The following is a 17,098-nucleotide window of genomic DNA, read 5'->3' as shown; positions in this document are numbered from 1 at the left end:
AAAAAAAAAACTTTCAAGGAGACAAATGTGCATTTTCTAAACAATTCCTAGTTTTCATAGGATGTCTATGATGTGTTGGGTTTTTTTTTTGGTCAAATCAACCTAGGGACCAATAATTGAACACAATGTTTTACATCTCATTTGTTGAAATTGGTCATAAAACGTAATCTGTCCCTTACCTACTGTATGTCATAAAAAATATTGATTTCTTAAACTAATACCAAAAGGTAAAAATGTCTCCAATAAGTAAACGTGAAGTAGTTCAGAGAACAGAAATTTGTGAAATTAGAACCCCCTCCAAAAAAGCTGTGCACTCATTGAATTTACCTGTGTTTTGCCCTTATTTGTATGAGCTACATTACTGTGTGATAGTTTTCTGGAAATTACCTCGTAACATTAATGGTATATAAAATGATACACATGCATTTACTCAAATGTCACAAATTATTTGCAGGTTTTCATTTTCGTCCACATCTGAGATTTACACCATGGTCACTTGCCATTGAAAATTGAGTACCGATTCATAATTTCATGTTTTGTAGTCAAAATAGAAAGTTTTACTAACACAATGTCATTTATCCTACAAAGCCTGAGTGCTTGACGATGAATTGTCTTGCCAATCCCATAACTCTTTACTGCAGTGCTTCTCAAATATTTTTTTGTTATTCCCCCCGACTCTCTGCCGCAAATCTAAATATGATCATTTGTCTATAAAATTGTGATAAGTACAGCACTGAGCAATTTGGTACGCTACCTTGTATGTTGCTAACAGTGCTCACTGGTTTATTGAAGTAGCTTTCACAAAGCGGAATGATTGTCGGCGATATTTGGGACGTTTTCATTGAAAAAAATCCATCGGCTTATCAGCATGACTGGAGTATAATGTCTTTAAGAGGTTTGTTTGTTTTTGTAGAGGAGTATATAAAATTTATATGGTTGTGTTATTTTACACCTGATGAGTGGCCATTCATAAGAACCAACTACTGTATTTGAATCCAACAAATTAAAAAGTCACATTCCCACAATGTCCCCATTAAATGATGCAATAGTATGAAAGATTTCAAAAGAATATAGTGCGCACCAGCCTCTTCCATCTTCTGAGCGTGCTCCGCAGCTGCACGGTTAAACAGCTGTCTTCCAGCCAGACTTACGAGGGAAGTTCCATGCATCAGTGAATCAGCAAGCATGGCATCCATACTGAGACATGCCCCTCCATAGTGATTTGCCAGAGCAGCCGCTTTGCTCCTTTGATCTTAAAGAATGTTAGAGAAGGAAAAACACATTGAGTTTTTTTTCAATATTAACTGTGGCCCCATAATGTGCATGTATAGTAGATCCCAGACAAACTTGAGTAAAAAATGAAAAGGTATGCCTTTACAGTAAAAAAAAAAACTGTCAACACGTAAAGCAAAAACCTACACCATATCTAATGAGACCTGAATGGTTACATTCAGAAAGTGGAATCAACAACTGCACTAATGTTAAGATAAGTTCCCAACAGGCACGTTTTGGGCATTTAATGTGGCGTGACTTCATAGAAAGTCAATGCAACTGACGCAGATAGATGTGAATCTGTGTGGTGGGAATGGAGCATTAGTGTCTTGCTTGCAGCTGACTGGTTGAATGCTAAACATCTTGTCGCTTAGTGCATTAGTGACACTTCATGTTACAAAATACGTAGGTGAGACACGCCTACACTTTAATTTCACATTCTTAAAGGGCCACTGTCATGAAATGCATGATTTTTAGTATGTTATTAATGAAAAAACAGCAGCTGACATGGACCCATGCGTTTTTTCACCACAAAACATGATTTTGACATATACAGCTATTTGTAACTCCCGCCGTGAAAATCTTCTCGAGGGGTTTGTTTTTGAGAAGAAGCAGGAAGTGACATACATGGAAGGACCGCCCTCAAGTGGACTTGTTTGATTCCATTAGTTTTACCTCCAGGAATGTAGCTTGTTGTTCCTTCGTTTTAGCCAAAATGCCAGTTCGTTGCATTGCTGGACATTGCTTGAACATACGGGAGGATGGATTTACCCTTCATAAGTTTGCAAGAGACCCAGTTCGTCGTGAACAATGGATTGCATGAGTGCAAGGGATGAGAGCTTTGTGGGTTCCAAATGACAGGTAAGTGTATATACACCGACTAAAAAAACTAATAGTTTGGGGCGGACCACGTAATCGGTCTCTCATAACGTAACAAAAGATCCACATACGTATGACAGGCGTGCTAAATGTGTCCATGTGCGCATCGGACGGCTGCAACGTCGGCTCGCAGACGGCAGCGGCACTGAATAACGCTACCGATAATAGCGCATTCAGCCGCATGCGACGACAACGCCGTGAAGCAGCCCGGCTCGGGTCCGTGATAAGCCACCACGGCCCTGAAAATGAGCCACCCCGGCCAAGCCGCCGCGTCTGCCGGTCACGGGTTCGGCGAAGGCTGCGCGTCAGGCTCGGCATCAGCTATGAACAACGCTGTAAAGCGGCCTGGCTCGGCGCCATGATAAGCCACCTCGGCGCTCATCGCAGCCGGCCACCAGCCTTGTCGGCTGGGGTGGCTCGTCGCGGCGGCAGGCAGCGATGGCTCATCTCCGCCGCGGAAGTGGATCGGATGGAGAGCTGGTTTGGCCATGATCGCATATCATCTGAATATGGCTCAAAACAATAGGGTAATGTTGACCCGGTAACTTCATTCGGTTGTGTGATGTTCTCTTCTTCGAAAAGACCTTTCGTGACAGAAGGGGCGTGTTCATCTCCCATAGTAGGGTCCACCCCATGGTTTCAATAGCGAATGTCTGGGGTGATGTCACGGACAGAAGATGCAGCCAATATGGCGACCACTTGGATGTCGTAGAATGACACTTCCGCAACTTTGCGCATGGATGACGCGCTCTCCGCCCATATTTATTTTTGCGTATGGATATTGAAGCGAATTATGTTATATGTATTTTTCATTACAATATCTATTTAAGAATGTTTATGGGGATGACACTTGACCTTCAATGTTTGTTTGAACAGTGTTTTTTATTGTGCGTCCATTTTCTATTGAGCTTGTCGTATTAGCATTGTGAGTGAGGTGGAGCCTATCCTAGATGACCTTGTGTTAGTGACAGGTCACACCCTGAACTAGTCACCAGCCTATCACAGGGCTCATGATAGGCACACAGCAATTCAAATCCACATTGACAATAATAGGACAACTTAGAGCAAGGGTGTGTAAACTAACGCTATTTGCTGCCCTCTGTCCATTTTTTAAATGCCTGCAGCACGTGCACATATTTTTTTTTATGTCCCGCAATGCTGTGTGGGTGTTGAAAAAGTGGGGGAGACGATTATTATAACTAAAAATTAATTAGTTTTATGTAGTTTTTCTAGATGAAATGAATATTTGTAACTACAATAGTATCAAATTTCTCTTTAGATTGCCTCGCAAATGATGGTTTACAGGCGCAAAAAGGTTTTGATTTCTGTTCAACATGCCGGGCGCAAACGTCTTCACAATTGGGCTGCATGGAAAATAAAGTAACTGTGTGACATCAACCAAAATCCCGTGATGCAGTGGAAACTTTAATTACTGTAAAATCACTTTAAAATATTTGACTGTAAGGTCCAGTGCCGTGTGAAAGTATTCGGTCCCCTTGAACTTTTCAACCTTTCGCCACATTTCAGGCTTCAAACATAAAGCTGTTTTGCAAGGAAGAATAGGCAAGAATTTCAGTCTCTCGATGTGCAAAACTGACATACCCCAAGCGACTTGCAGCTGTAATTGCAGCAAAAGGTGGCGCTACAAAGCATTAATGCAACGGGCCCGAATAATATTATACGGCCCACTTTTTAGGTTATTATTTGTGAAAAAGTTTAGAATATCCAATAAATTTAAATCCACTTTACGATTGTGTCCCACTTGTTGTTGATTCTTGACAAAGAAAAATAGTTTTATATCTTTATGTTGGAAGCCTGAAATGTGGCAAAAGGTTGAAAAGTTCAAGGGGGCTGAATACTTTCACAAGGCACCGTATGTGGTAAGATGGTACGGTGGAGCAACTGGTTCGAGTGTTGGCCTCACAGTCCAAATTCCGCCTCCGACTGTGTGGAGTTTACATGTTCTCCCTGTGTCTGCGTGATTTTTTTTCCCGAGCACTCCTGTTTCCTCCCACATCCCAAAAAATATGCATTGATTGGAGACTCTAAATTGCCAATAGGTATGATTGTGAATGTGAATGTTGTTTGTGTCCATTGGATGGAAAGCAGTTTAGGGTGTACTCCACCTCCTGCCCAACAATAGCTGGGATAGGCTCCAGCACTCCCGTGAACATTGTGAGGATAAATGGTTCAGAAAATGGGTGCATAGATGGGTATGTGGTAAATGTAGAATTTACAGAAATGTCTACAGTATGAATGTGAGCTTGAATGGTTCTTTGTCTATCTGCACCTGCAACTGACTAGTGTACACTGTCTCTTATCCAAAGTTAGCAAGGATGAGGACAATGATTATACAAAATTGAAGGATTGATGATAATAATCCTTCAAAGGAAATTTGAACTGACCTGCTACTCTATGGAAAGTAGCACAGTGAGGCAGATTACACATCATATACAGGAAGTGATGTCAGACAAACTTTATACTTTATGATACTGCACTGCACTGTATTGTAGATATACTGTTTTCACTTTTAAATATGAAATGCAGAGATAAGATCCAATTAATTCTATTTTGCGACTGAAATACTTGAGAATTAGGTTTTTCTTTGTTTGGTTACCTGTCAGTGGAGCTCCATATAAAATAATAGCAATGCCTCTGCAGTTCAGAGCAGCTAGACCTTTGGGTGACAGGTCAACGCCCATGTAGCGTGCAATTGCATTGGATAGGGGATTTAGCTCTAGTGTTCCCAGACTCCCAGTAGCTTCTGCTTTCATGATGTCTGCAATGACTAAGGTATACAGATAAACGGGAGACATAAAATAACAGATAAAATACATATAATAGATAAGATATTTAAGATGAGATACCAAATAAATAAATTGCGATAATATATTGAACATGTAACTTTGTGCAGTCACACTCACTCAGTTCAGTTCTTCGTCTTTCACCCCTTTTGCCACCTCTCCGTTTTTGCAGACTCATACCAGATACGTGCTTATCTGGAAGAAAAAGGTAAATGAGGTCATTGAATTTGAAAAAAAAAAATTCTGACAGATGCAGAAGTGTCCCTATGCTTGATGCTATCATGACCTTTTAGCCGAGAGCAGTGATCCTTGTAGAAATCCACAAGTTCTATGGGAAGACTCTCTCCAGCATGTCTCGGAGGCAGCAGCAGTACATCATTTGCATCATATCCATCCAGGAGATTCAGCATCTTGACAGAGTGACGTAATGGGGGATAGAGAGGAAAGAAGGGACACAAATAGTGACAGAAAAAGGAAAAAGCTGAATGACTAAGTGTGATCGTGTGCGTGGCTTCTTCCTATGTAAAAAAACATGCACCTGAGGTTAATTGAAGAATAAATTCTCATTAGGTGTGAAAGTGAGAGTGAAGTTGGAATGTTTTTTTGTACAAACCACAATTCCAATGAAGGTGGAACATTTTGTAAAAATGTCAATAAAAATAGAGCACAAAGCTTTGCAAATTATTTTCAACCCATTTTCAATTGAACAAACACCCATAACCACAGTGTTACACCACCTATCACACTATATGGTGGTTTGGAAACTGAGGACACTTACTGTATTTTTTAAGCTTCGTAAAAGAAAAATTTCCCATACTTGCATGCAGTACCACAGTAGTAGCTGAACCGTCTACGATATCTATTGTCATGGAGATAAAAAGATGGTGCTTGGACAGCAGCATATGTTGCTCCAAAACCTTTGATGTACCTTCCAGCATTGATGGGTCCTTCAAGTTACCTACAGTGACCAAAATAAGTATTCGAACACCTTGTTATATTGCAAGTTCTCCCACTTAGAAATCATGGAGGGGTTTAAAATTTTCATCGTAGGTCCATGTCCACTGTGTGAGAGATAATCTAAAAAGAAAAATTCAGAAATCACAATGTATGATTTTTTAACAATTTGTGTGATACAGCTGCAAATAAGTATTTCAACACCTGTCGATCAGCTACAATTCTGACCCTCAAAGACCTGTTAGTCGACCTTTAAAAGTCCACTTCCACTCCATGTATTATCTTGAATCAGATGCACCCGTGTGAGGTCATTAGCTGCATAAAGATACCTGTCCACCCCATACAATCAGTAAAAAACAAACTTGTAACATGGCCAAGACCAAAGAGCTGTCCAAAGACACCACAGCCAAAATTGCACAACTCCACACAGCTGGAAAGGTCTACGGAGAAATTGCCAAGCAGCTTGGTGAAAAATGGTCAACTGTTGGAGCAATCATTAGAAAATGGATGAAGCTAAACATGACTGTCAATCTCAATCGGAGTGGAGCCCCATGCCAGATATCACATTGTGGAGTCTTAATGATCCTTAGAAAGGTGAGGAATCAGCCCACGACCACACGACAGGACTTGGCCAATAACCTGAAAAGAGCTGGTACGACCGTTTCCAAGGTGACTGTTGGTAATTCACTAAGATGTCATGGTTTGAAATCATGTATGGCACGGAAGGTTCCCCTGCTTAAACCAGCACATGTCAAGGCCCATCTTAAGTTTGCCAAAGACCATTTGGATGATAGAGAGGTGTCATGAGAGAAAGTTTTGTTGTCAGATAAGACCAAAATGGAACTTTTTGGTCATAATTTCACTAACAGTGTTTGGGGGAAGACGAACGATGAGTTCCATACCTATTGGGGTTGGTAGCATCATGCTTTGTGGGTTTTTTTTCTGAACATGGGAAAGGACGACTGCACTGTATTAAGGAGAGGATGACCGCAACCATGTATTGTGAGATTTTGGGGAAACATCCTCTTTCCCTCAGTCAGAGCATTGAAGATGTTTCGTGGGTGGGTCTTTCAACAACACCCAAAGCACACATCCAGGAAAACCAAGGAGTGGCTCTGTAAGAAGCATATCAAGGTTCTGGCGTGGCCTAGCCAGTCTCCAGACCTAACCCCAATAGAAAATCTTTGGAGGGAGCTGAAACGCTGTGTTTCTCAGCGACAGCCCAGAAACCTGTCTGATCTAGAGAAGATCTGTCAGAAGGAGTGGGCCAAAATCCCTCCTGGAGTGTGTGCATACCTGGTGAACAACTACATTTGACCTCTGTAATTGCAAACAAAGGCTACTGTACCAAATATTAACATTGGTTTTCTCAAGTGTTCAAATATTTATTTTACAGCTGTATCACACAAATAAATCGTTAAAAAAATCATACATTGTGATTTCTGGATTTTTCTTTTTAGATTATCTCTCTCACCGTGAATATGCACCTACGATGAAAATTTCAGACCCCTCCATGATTTCTAAGTGGGAGAACTTGCATATAGCAGTGTGTTCAAATACTCATTTTCTTCACTGTATATGATGGCTTTAACATGGTAATTTTACTCTTTGGCCTGATTTGTGATTCTGGATTTTTCTTTTTAGATTATCTCTCTCACCGTGAATATGCACCTACGATGAAAATTTCAGACCCCTCCATGATTTCTAAGTGGGAGAACTTGCAATATAGCAGTGTGTTCAAATACTCATTTTCTTCACTGTATATGATGGCTTAACATGGTAATTTTACTCTTTGGCCTGATTGTGATTTCTGGATTTTTCTTTTTAGATTATCTCTCTCACCGTGAATATGCACCTACGATGAAAATTTCAGACCCCTCCATGATTTCTAAGTGGGAGAACTTGCAATATAGCAGTGTGTTCAAATACTCATTTTCTTCACTGTATATGATGGGCTTTAACATGGTAATTTTACTCTTTGGCCTGATTTGTGATTTCTGGATTTTTCTTTTTAGATTATCTCTCTCACCGTGAATATGCACCTACGATGAAAATTTCAGACCCCTCCATGATTTCTAAGTGGGAGAACTTGCAATATAGCAGTGTGTTCAAATACTCATTTTCTTCACTGTATATGATGGGCTTTAACATGGTAATTTTACTCTTTGCCCTGATGTCCATGATTTCTAAAAACATGATACATGATTTTTCATTATAAGGACTTCAAACACAGAAGCTCACTTTTTTAAATATATTTATATTATATATATTATTATCATTATATTGTACGTCTTTAATTCTTTTGCAGATTGAAAAAAAAAAAAAACCTTTGAGAGTTTTGGCGATTAAAAAAGATGCCGACCAAGTAGCATACTCCAGAATTGAACAGTGGTCAGTTATCAGGTTTTTAGTTGCTGAAGGCTGCCAACCAGCTGAAATTCATAGAAGAATGTCAACTGTGTATTGTGGAATTTTTCATTCGAAAAAATGCCCACAAGTGGGCTAAATTCTTTAAAGAAGGACATAGCAGTGTTAAGGACGTAGACAGGCCTGGGAGGCCTACAGAAGGGAGGTCTCCTGAGGTGGTTGAATCAGTCACTGACCTTATTTAGTCTGACAGAAGACTGACAGTGGATGACATTGCAAAGACTTTGATCTTATCTGTTGGGACAACACACAAAATTGTCCATGATGACCTTGGCTACTCGAAGGTCAGCTCCCGGTGGGTGCTTACTTACTTACAAAGATACTTACTGCAGAACACAAACAGCATAGGGTCGAGTTCTCCCAGCAGTGTCTCTCCCACTCTGAAAAAGATGGTGGTGAGTTTCTGAAGAAAGTGGTCACATGTGAGGAGACTATGAGGCTGAATCCAAACAGCAGTCCATGGAGTGGGAGCACACCGGCTCTCCAGTGAAGAAGTTCAATTCCCAGCGGTCCACGAGGAAGATGATGCTCACTGTTTTTTGGGACGTGTAAGGCCCAATCGACATTTCATTCCTTGACAATGGAAGCACTGTGAACAGAGCCAACTACTGTGAACTCCTGAGGCAGGTCAAGAAAGTCATAAAGAACAAACGCAGAGATCATCAGTCAGAAGGAGTCATCTTTCATCATGACAACGCAAGGCCTCACACAGTAGTCCACAACAAGCTGGGCTGGGAACTGCGCGCAATCATCTCCCTTCCAGCCCAGACCTTGCCCCTTCAGACTTTCACCTTTCTTGTCCCCTGAAAGAATTCACAAGAGGCATAAAGTTTGAAAGTGACAGTAAAGTCAAAAGTGTTGTGAGCGACTGAAACATCAGTCTTAAGATTTTTACGCTGAAGGAATATGGAAGTGGATGAGGATATGGATGAGATTTGCCCGGAGTTCCTAAAGGCTCTGGATGTTGTGGGGCTGTCCTCGTTGACACGCCTCTGCAACATCGCGTGGACATCAGGGACAGTGCCTCCGGATTGGCAGACTTGAGTCGTGGGCCCCCTTTTCAAGAAGGGTGACCAGACGGTGTGTTCCAACTATATAGGGGTCACACTCCTCAGCCTCCCTGGTAAGCTCTACTCAGGGTACTGGAGAGGAGGGTCCGTCGGGAAGTCGACTCTCGGATTCAAGAGGACCAATGTGGTTTTTGTCCTGGCCGTGGAACAGTGGACCAGTTCTACACCCTCGGCAGGATCTTCGACGGTGCATGGGAGTTCTACATGTGTTTTGTGGACTTGGTGAAGGCATTCGACCGTGTCTCTCGGGGAGTCCTGTGGGGGGTTCTTCGGGAGTATGGGGTACCGAATCCCCTGATACAAGCTATTCAGTCCTTGTACGACCGCTGTCAAAGTTTGGTCCGCATTGTTGGCAATAAGTCGGACTCATTTCTGGTGAGAGTTGGACTCCGCAAAGGCTGCCCTTTGTCACCGATTTTGTTTATAACTTTTATGGACAGAATTTTTAGGCGCAGCCGAGGCATAGAGGGTGTCGGGTTTGGTGGCCTCAGCATCGCATCTCTGCTCTTTGTGGTTCTGTTGGTTTCATCAAGCAGTGATCTCCAGCTTTCACTGGAGCTATTCGCAGCCGAGTGTGAAGCGGCTGGGATGAGAATCAGCACCTCCAAATCCGAGACTATGGTCCTCAGTCGGAAAAGGGTGGCGTGCTCTCTCCAGGTTGGGGATGAGATCCTTCCCCAAGTGGAGGAGTTCAAGTATTTTGGGGTCTTGGGGTCATGAGTGAGGGAAGAATGGAGCGGGAGATCAACAGACAGATCGGTGCAGCGTCTGCAGTGATGCAGACTTTGTATCGGTCCGTTGTGGTCAAGAGGGAGCTAAGTCGAAAGGCGAAGCTCTCAATTTACCAGTCGATCTACGATCCTACCTCCGCCTATGGGCATGAGCTGTGGGTCGTGACCGAAAGTACAAGATCCTGGATACAAGCAGCCAAAATGAGTTTCCTCCTTAAGGTCTCCAAGCTCTCCCTTAGAGATAGGGTGAGAACCTCGGTCATTCGGGAGGGGCTCAGTGTCGAGCTGCTACTCATCCACATTGAGAGGAGCCAGATGAGGTGGCTGGGGCATCTGATTTGGATGCCTCCTGGACGTCTCCCTGGTGAGGTGTTCCGGGCATGTCCCACCGGAAAGAAACCCCGAGGACGACCCAGGACACGCTGGAGAGACTACGTCTCTTGGCTGGCCTGGGAATGCCTTGGGATCCCTCCAGAAGACCTGGAAGAAGTGGCTGGGAAATCTGGGTATCCCTGCTAAAGCTACTTCACCCAAGACCCAACCCAGAAAAGCAGTAGATAATGGATGGATGGATGGATGGATGGATGGATGGATGGATGATGGATGGATGGAATATGGAAAATTGTGCACAGATGGGAAAAGTGTGTGACAGTGCTGGGGGACTACGTTGAAAAACAAAAGTAAGCTTCTATCTGTGTTATAACTCCTTGTACCCAAAAATTCACCCTAATTATTGAATCACCCTGTATGTACACTCTTTAGACCACAGTACTTTTACACTTTTCGTGATCTTAGATGAGCTCTGGTCTGGAGAAGCTGTTTGTTGATATATGGCTTTCACTTTGCATGTTAGACTTTGCATTTGTAGGTGTAGTGACAAACTGTGTTAAATAATAATCTTGGTCATATGCCTTAGACAATGATGCCAGTTTTTACTCGTAATCCAGGGCAATTTTAGGCATTGAAGCTTTTTGGGCTTTCAATGCTCTTTTTCAGCCTTGGTGGTTCGAGTACATGGAGAGATTTCTCCAGATCCTCTGAATCCTTTGATGATATTGTGCATTGTACAAGATGAAATCCCTAAATTCCTGACCTTTGTATGTTGAGAAACTTTCTTGAACTATTGGGACTATTTCCTGAGGCATTTTCCCACAAAGTGGGGAAATAAAAGTGCAAAAACAAAAGCAAAAAAAAAAAAAAAAAAGTGGTGACCCTTGCACCATGCTTGCTCATGAACAACAGAGCCTTTTGGGAGTACTTGAGGTATAGTCTGAATTTGTCACCAGCCAACCACAGTGCACATATTCACATTCACATCGGTCTATCCACTTTCTGGGCCACTTATCCTCACAAAAGTCATGGGGGTGCCGGAGCCTATCCCAGGCAAATGAACAACCATTCGCACTCACAATTACACCTTCTTCCAATTTAGAGTCTTCAATTAATGCATGTTTTTGGGATGTGGGAGTGCCCAGAGAAAACTCGTGCAGGCATGGATAGAACATTCAAACTCTATATGGGCTGAGCTGGGATTTGAACCCCGGTCCGCAGAACTGTGAGGCCAATGCTCCAACTAGTTGTTCCACTGTGCTGCACTCACATTCACACCTATGGACAATTTATAGTTTTCATTGAACCGCCCATGGATGTTTTTGGAATGCATGACAAAAGGAGTACCGGTAGATAACCCACGCAAACACACCAGAACATGCAAATGCTACACAGGCAAGGCCAGATTCCTCACCACTATGAGGTAGTAGTCCAATGTTCCACCCATGCTGCAGACATCAAATTCAAAATGAGAGAATATTGGCAAAAAAGGAAAACAAAAAACATCAGTTTGAAGATTAAATAAAATTGAATATAGGTTGAAAAGGATCTTTATTGTATTTTATTCTTTTGTTTTTATTTTCATTTTACACAATGTTCCAACTCCATTAAAATTCCTGTGAATAACTCTGGTCCAGGATGCACCCTCGGAAAGACTTGCAAATTCATGAAGAAATGCATTACTGAAAATGAATGTATAAATTTTAGTTCAAGTGGCTGGAGAGATAAAATTGAGAACATTTAATCATTATTCATAGGTAGCATAGTCCTTGAGTCATTCCGATAATGTGCCTTTTTCATCATCTACAGTAAACACAGTGTGAGACCATTCAAATTCTAATGTCAAAATAAGACCACACAGAAGTTAGGTCATGGCCTGGGCTTCCTACACCGGCACCCGGAAATGTTAATCTACAAGACGTAGGTAGAGATTCAGATAATGTAGGTTGAAGACAAAAAAGAGGAGGAAAGCGGCTTAGTCGGAAGAAGAAGAAGAGGAATGCACAAACCCTACAGCTCTATGTAAGGTCTTTGAATGTTGGGACTATGACAGGAGAGGCTCAGGAGTTAGTTGACATGATGATTAAAAGGTTGATATATTATGCATCCAAGAGAGCAAGTGGAAAGGGAGTAAGGCTAGAAGTTTAGGTCCAGGCTTTGAATTATTTTATCATGGAGTAGATGGGAAGAGAAATGGAGTAGGGGGTATTTTAAAAGAAGAGCTGGCTAAGAATGTCTTGGAGGTGAAAAGAGTATCAGATCACGTGATGAGGCTCAAATTTCAAATTGAGGGTATTGTGTATAATGTGATTAGCGGCTTTGCCCCATAGGTAGGATCTGACCTCGAGTTGAAAGAAAAATTCTGGTAGGAAATTGACGAAGTAGTCCTGAGCATCCCAGAGAGAGAGAGAGCTGTGATTAGTGCAGATTTCAATGGACATGTTGGCAAAGGAAACAGGGGTGATGAAGAAGTGATGGGTAAGTCTGGCATTCAGCAAAGAAACTTTCACGGGCCGATGGTGGTGGACTTCGCAAAAAGGATGGACTTGGCAGTGGTGAACACTTATTTCCAGAAGAGAGTGGAACATAGAGTGACCTACAAGAGCGGAAGTAGAAGCACGCAGATGGATTATGATTTGTGCAGATGATGTGATTTGAAGGAGGTTACAGACTGTAAGGTTGTGGTGGGGGAGAATGTAGCTCGACAGCATAGAATGGTGTTGTGTAGGATGACTCCGGTAGTGGGTAGGAAAACTAAGAAGACAAAGGTAGAGCAGAGAATCAGGTGGTGGAAGATGAGAAAGGAAAAATGTTATGTGGCCTTCTGGAAAGAGTTGAGACAGGCTCTCGATGGACAGGAAGAGCTCCAAGAAGACTGGAATACTACTGCCAAGGTATTCGTAAAGGCAGAGAGGAGAATACTTGGGGTATCTTCTGGGAGGAAAAGGGAGAAGGAGACTTGGTGGTGGAATGCCCAAATACAAAAAGTCATCCAAGGTAAGAGATTAGCAAAGAAGAAGTGGGACACGGGGAGGACTGAGGAGAGGCGTAAGGAATACATTGAGATGCGTCGTAGGGCAAAGGTAGAGGTGGCCAAGGCTAAAAAAGAGGCATATGATGACATGTACTCAAGGTTGGATATGAAAGAAGGAGAAAAGGACCTCTACAAGTTGGCCAGACAGAGGGATAGAGATGGGAAGGATGTGAAGCAAGTAAAGTCGATTAAGGATATCGATGGAAATATTTTGACTGGTGCCAGTAGTGTACTAAGTAGATGGAAAGACTACTTTGAGAAGTTGATGAATGAAGAAAATGGGAGAGATGGTAGAGTAGAAGAGGCGTGAATGACTGGAAAGTGGCTATGACTAGTAAGGAAGAAGTTAGAAAGGCACTATACAGAATGAAAAATCGAAAGAGAGTTGGTCTTGATGACATACTATTGGAGGTATGGAAACAATTTGGTGAGGTGGCTGTGGAGTTTTTGACCAACATATTCAATAGAATACTAGCGGGAGAGAAGATCCCAGAAGAATGGAGGAAAAGTGTGCTTGTCCTCATTTTTAAGAACAAAGGCGATGTTCAGATCTGTGGAAACTACAGAGGAATAAAGAGGATGAGCCACACAATGAAGTTATGGGAACGAGTAGCGGAGGCTACACTCAGGACAGAAGTATCTGCGAATAACAGAATAGTTTCATGCCTAGATAGAGTACCACATATGCATTATTTGCCTTGAGGATGCTCATGGAAAAGTACAGAGAAGGTCAGAAGGAGCTACATTGTATCTTTCTAGACCTAGAGAAAGCCTATGACACAGTATCAAGAGAGCAACTGTGGTACTGCATGCGCAAGTCTGGTGTGGCGGAGAAATATGTTAGAATAACACAGGACATGCATGAGGGCAGCAGAACAGCGGTGAGATGTGCCATTGGTGTGTCAGAAAATGATTACTAAGGGGGAAGTCAGAAAGGCACTACAAAGGATGAAAAATGGAAAGGCAGTTGGTCCTGATGACATACCGGTAGAGGTATGGAAGCAATTTGGAGAGATGGCTGTGGAGTTTTTGACCAACTTATTCAACAGAATACTAGCGGGCGAAAAGATGCCTGAAGAATGGAGGAAAAGTGTTCTAGTTCCCATTTTTAAGAACAAAGGGGATGTTCAGAGCTGTGGGAACTATTGAGGAATAAAGTTGATGAGCCACACAATGAAGTTATGGGAAAGAGTAGTGGAGGCTAGACTCAGGACAGAAGTAAGTATCTGCGAGCAACAGTATGGTTTCATGCCTAGAAAGAGTACCACAGATGCATTATTTGCCTTGAGGATGCTCGTGGAAAAGTACAGAGAAGGTCAGAAGGAGCTACATTGTGTCTTTGTGGATCTAGAGAAAGCCTATGACAGAGAACCAAGAGAGGAACTGTGGTACTGCATGCGTAAGTCTGGTGTGGTAGAGAAGTATGTTAAAATAGTACAGGACATGTATGATGGCAGCAGAACAATGGTGAGGTGTGCCTTAGGTGTGACAGAGGAATTTAAGGTGGAGGTGGGACTGCATCAGGGTTCCGCGCTGAGCCCCTTCGTGTTTGCGGTAGTCATGGATAGGGTGACAGATGAGGTTAGACTGGATTCCCCTTGGACCATGATGTTCGCAGATGATATTGTGATCTGCAGTGAAAGCAGGGAACAGGCAGAGGAAACGTTACAAAGATGGAGGTACGCACCGGAAAGGAGAGGAATGAAGATTAGCCAAAGTAAAACAGAATATATGTGTGTAAATGCGATGGGAGAGAGTGTGGTAAAGAAGTGAAAAAATGGGTCCAAGCGGGGTGGAACAGTTGGCGGAAGGTGTCTGGTGTTCTATGTGACAGAAAAGTATCTGCCAGGATGAAGGGCAAAGTTTAGAAAACAGAGGTGTACGGATTAGAGACGGTGGCCCTGAAGAAACAACAGTAAGCAGAACTTGAGGGAGCAGAAATGAAGATGCTGAGGTTCCCGCTTGGTGTGAACAGGTTGGATAGGATTAGAAATGAGCTCATTCGAGGGACAGCCAAAGTTGGATGTTTTGGAAGCAAGGTTAGAGAGAGACTTTGATGGTTTGGACATGTTTATAGGCGAGAGAGTGAGTATGTTGGTAGAAGGGTTCTGAGGATGGAGCTGCCAGGCAAAAGAGCGAGAGGAAGACCAAAGAAAAGTTTGCTGGATGGACAGTGGGTGTTGGAGAGGAGGATGCACAAGATGGGCTTGGAATATAAAAAGATGACGCGCTGTGGCGACCCCTAACGGGATAAGCTGAAAGAAGAAGAAGATCCGATTTTGTTGAACAAATATGCCAGTGATTCCCAAACAGGGTGCCGAGATACATTAGGGTGCCGTGAGCGCTCTTCAGGAGTGCCGTGGGAAGTTATCCAATTTTATTTAATTGCTAAAAAACATTTATTCCAAGAAATAATGTATCTTTATTCATCTATTGATGCCAGTGAGGCACAGTGACAGACAGAACAAAAAAAAAATCCTTATTCATTAGATATCAGGAAGTACATACAGTAATTAATCTATCAATTTTTGGTTACATTTACTTTTGTTGGTGTGCCGTGGGATTTTTCACTTGTAAAATATGTGCCTTTGCTCGATAAAGGTTGGAAATTACTGAAATATGCTACAGTTGAGTAGTTTGTCAATATGTTTTCTGTGATTAACTGACGACCGGTCTGGCAATTTTTTCTCATAAATATTTTAACGTCTCACTAAATATACTTCCAAAGGTCCTATTGACCTGATTTTTTTTATTTTTTTTTAACATTTTTAACAGTCACTCTTAAAATTGACACAATGGAGACAATGACACAATGGCAAACAAACCCCAAAACAATAGCTTTTACACCATTACATGTGGCTAATATAAAAATGATATACTACAGAATAATCGTATATGCAATTATATGATTAAAAAGAGCTTTACCTTTTCTTCCTTCAGGTATTGTGTGTCAAATTCGAGGGAATAGAACTCAACTGGATAAGAGCAAGGGTTTTTAACAATAACCTCTGCTTCAATCTCCATACTAAAGGGCAGACAAGGCCCCATGATTAACTCGGGTGGACAAAACTCCAGCTGTGGGTCTTCACCCTGTCCAAGGGCTGTGATGATCATCGGGTAGGTGCCCTCAGTCAAAGTTATTATTAAATCCCTCTTGTAAAGACACTACAAAGAAATCAATGAATTGTAGATCAATGGGCTTCTCTCAAATTGTCTACATTTTTCTGTGGAACGTCTATAAGAGGGGAAGGTGTTTACCCCTTCAGTAGGACTGAACTTGACCTGAACATTGACCCGGTCACCGGGGGTGAGGATGCCAGAAGAAGGAGTCATCTCAAACATCACAGGTGGTGGCCGATGCTGCTGTAGATATTTGCTGCGCTGATGGAGGGGAAGGAACCTATCAACCTGAGAGAAACAGCAGAACCGAGGTAGGTTTCAACCTAACGCAATGACATGTTTTAACCTGCAATTGAATGTGACAATGCTTTTATTTTTCTGTACCTTTACGGGCTTCACATCCTCCACTATGCTCCATTGGCAGGGAACAGATTCATGATTGAATAGCTGCATTGTCTCAATCTGATGGAAAAATAA

At 42.3% G+C, this 17,098-nt stretch overlaps 1 protein-coding gene across 2 annotated transcripts in view; it reads right to left on the bottom strand.

Annotated features, from left to right (window-relative positions):
• Nucleotides 1–17,098, bottom strand: part of hydin (HYDIN axonemal central pair apparatus protein) — a 136,664-nt gene that overhangs the window by 64,065 nt on the left and 55,501 nt on the right. For both annotated transcript variants that reach the window (XM_061822146.1, XM_061822147.1), the window contains exons 33-39: nucleotides 17,006–17,083; nucleotides 16,760–16,909; nucleotides 16,427–16,666; nucleotides 5,242–5,365; nucleotides 5,076–5,150; nucleotides 4,769–4,939; nucleotides 1,082–1,252 (exon numbers count right to left, since the gene is read on the bottom strand). In XM_061822146.1, the coding sequence (XP_061678130.1) occupies nucleotides 1,082–1,252; nucleotides 4,769–4,939; nucleotides 5,076–5,150; nucleotides 5,242–5,365; nucleotides 16,427–16,666; nucleotides 16,760–16,909; nucleotides 17,006–17,083 (1,009 nt within the window). The remainder of the gene's footprint in view (nucleotides 1–1,081; nucleotides 1,253–4,768; nucleotides 4,940–5,075; nucleotides 5,151–5,241; nucleotides 5,366–16,426; nucleotides 16,667–16,759; nucleotides 16,910–17,005; nucleotides 17,084–17,098) is intronic.

This window comes from Syngnathoides biaculeatus, chromosome 6, assembly GCF_019802595.1.
Source record: "Syngnathoides biaculeatus isolate LvHL_M chromosome 6, ASM1980259v1, whole genome shotgun sequence".
NCBI classification, from domain to species: Eukaryota; Metazoa; Chordata; class Actinopteri; order Syngnathiformes; family Syngnathidae; genus Syngnathoides; species Syngnathoides biaculeatus.
This window is presented reverse-complemented; position numbering and strand designations above follow the sequence as displayed.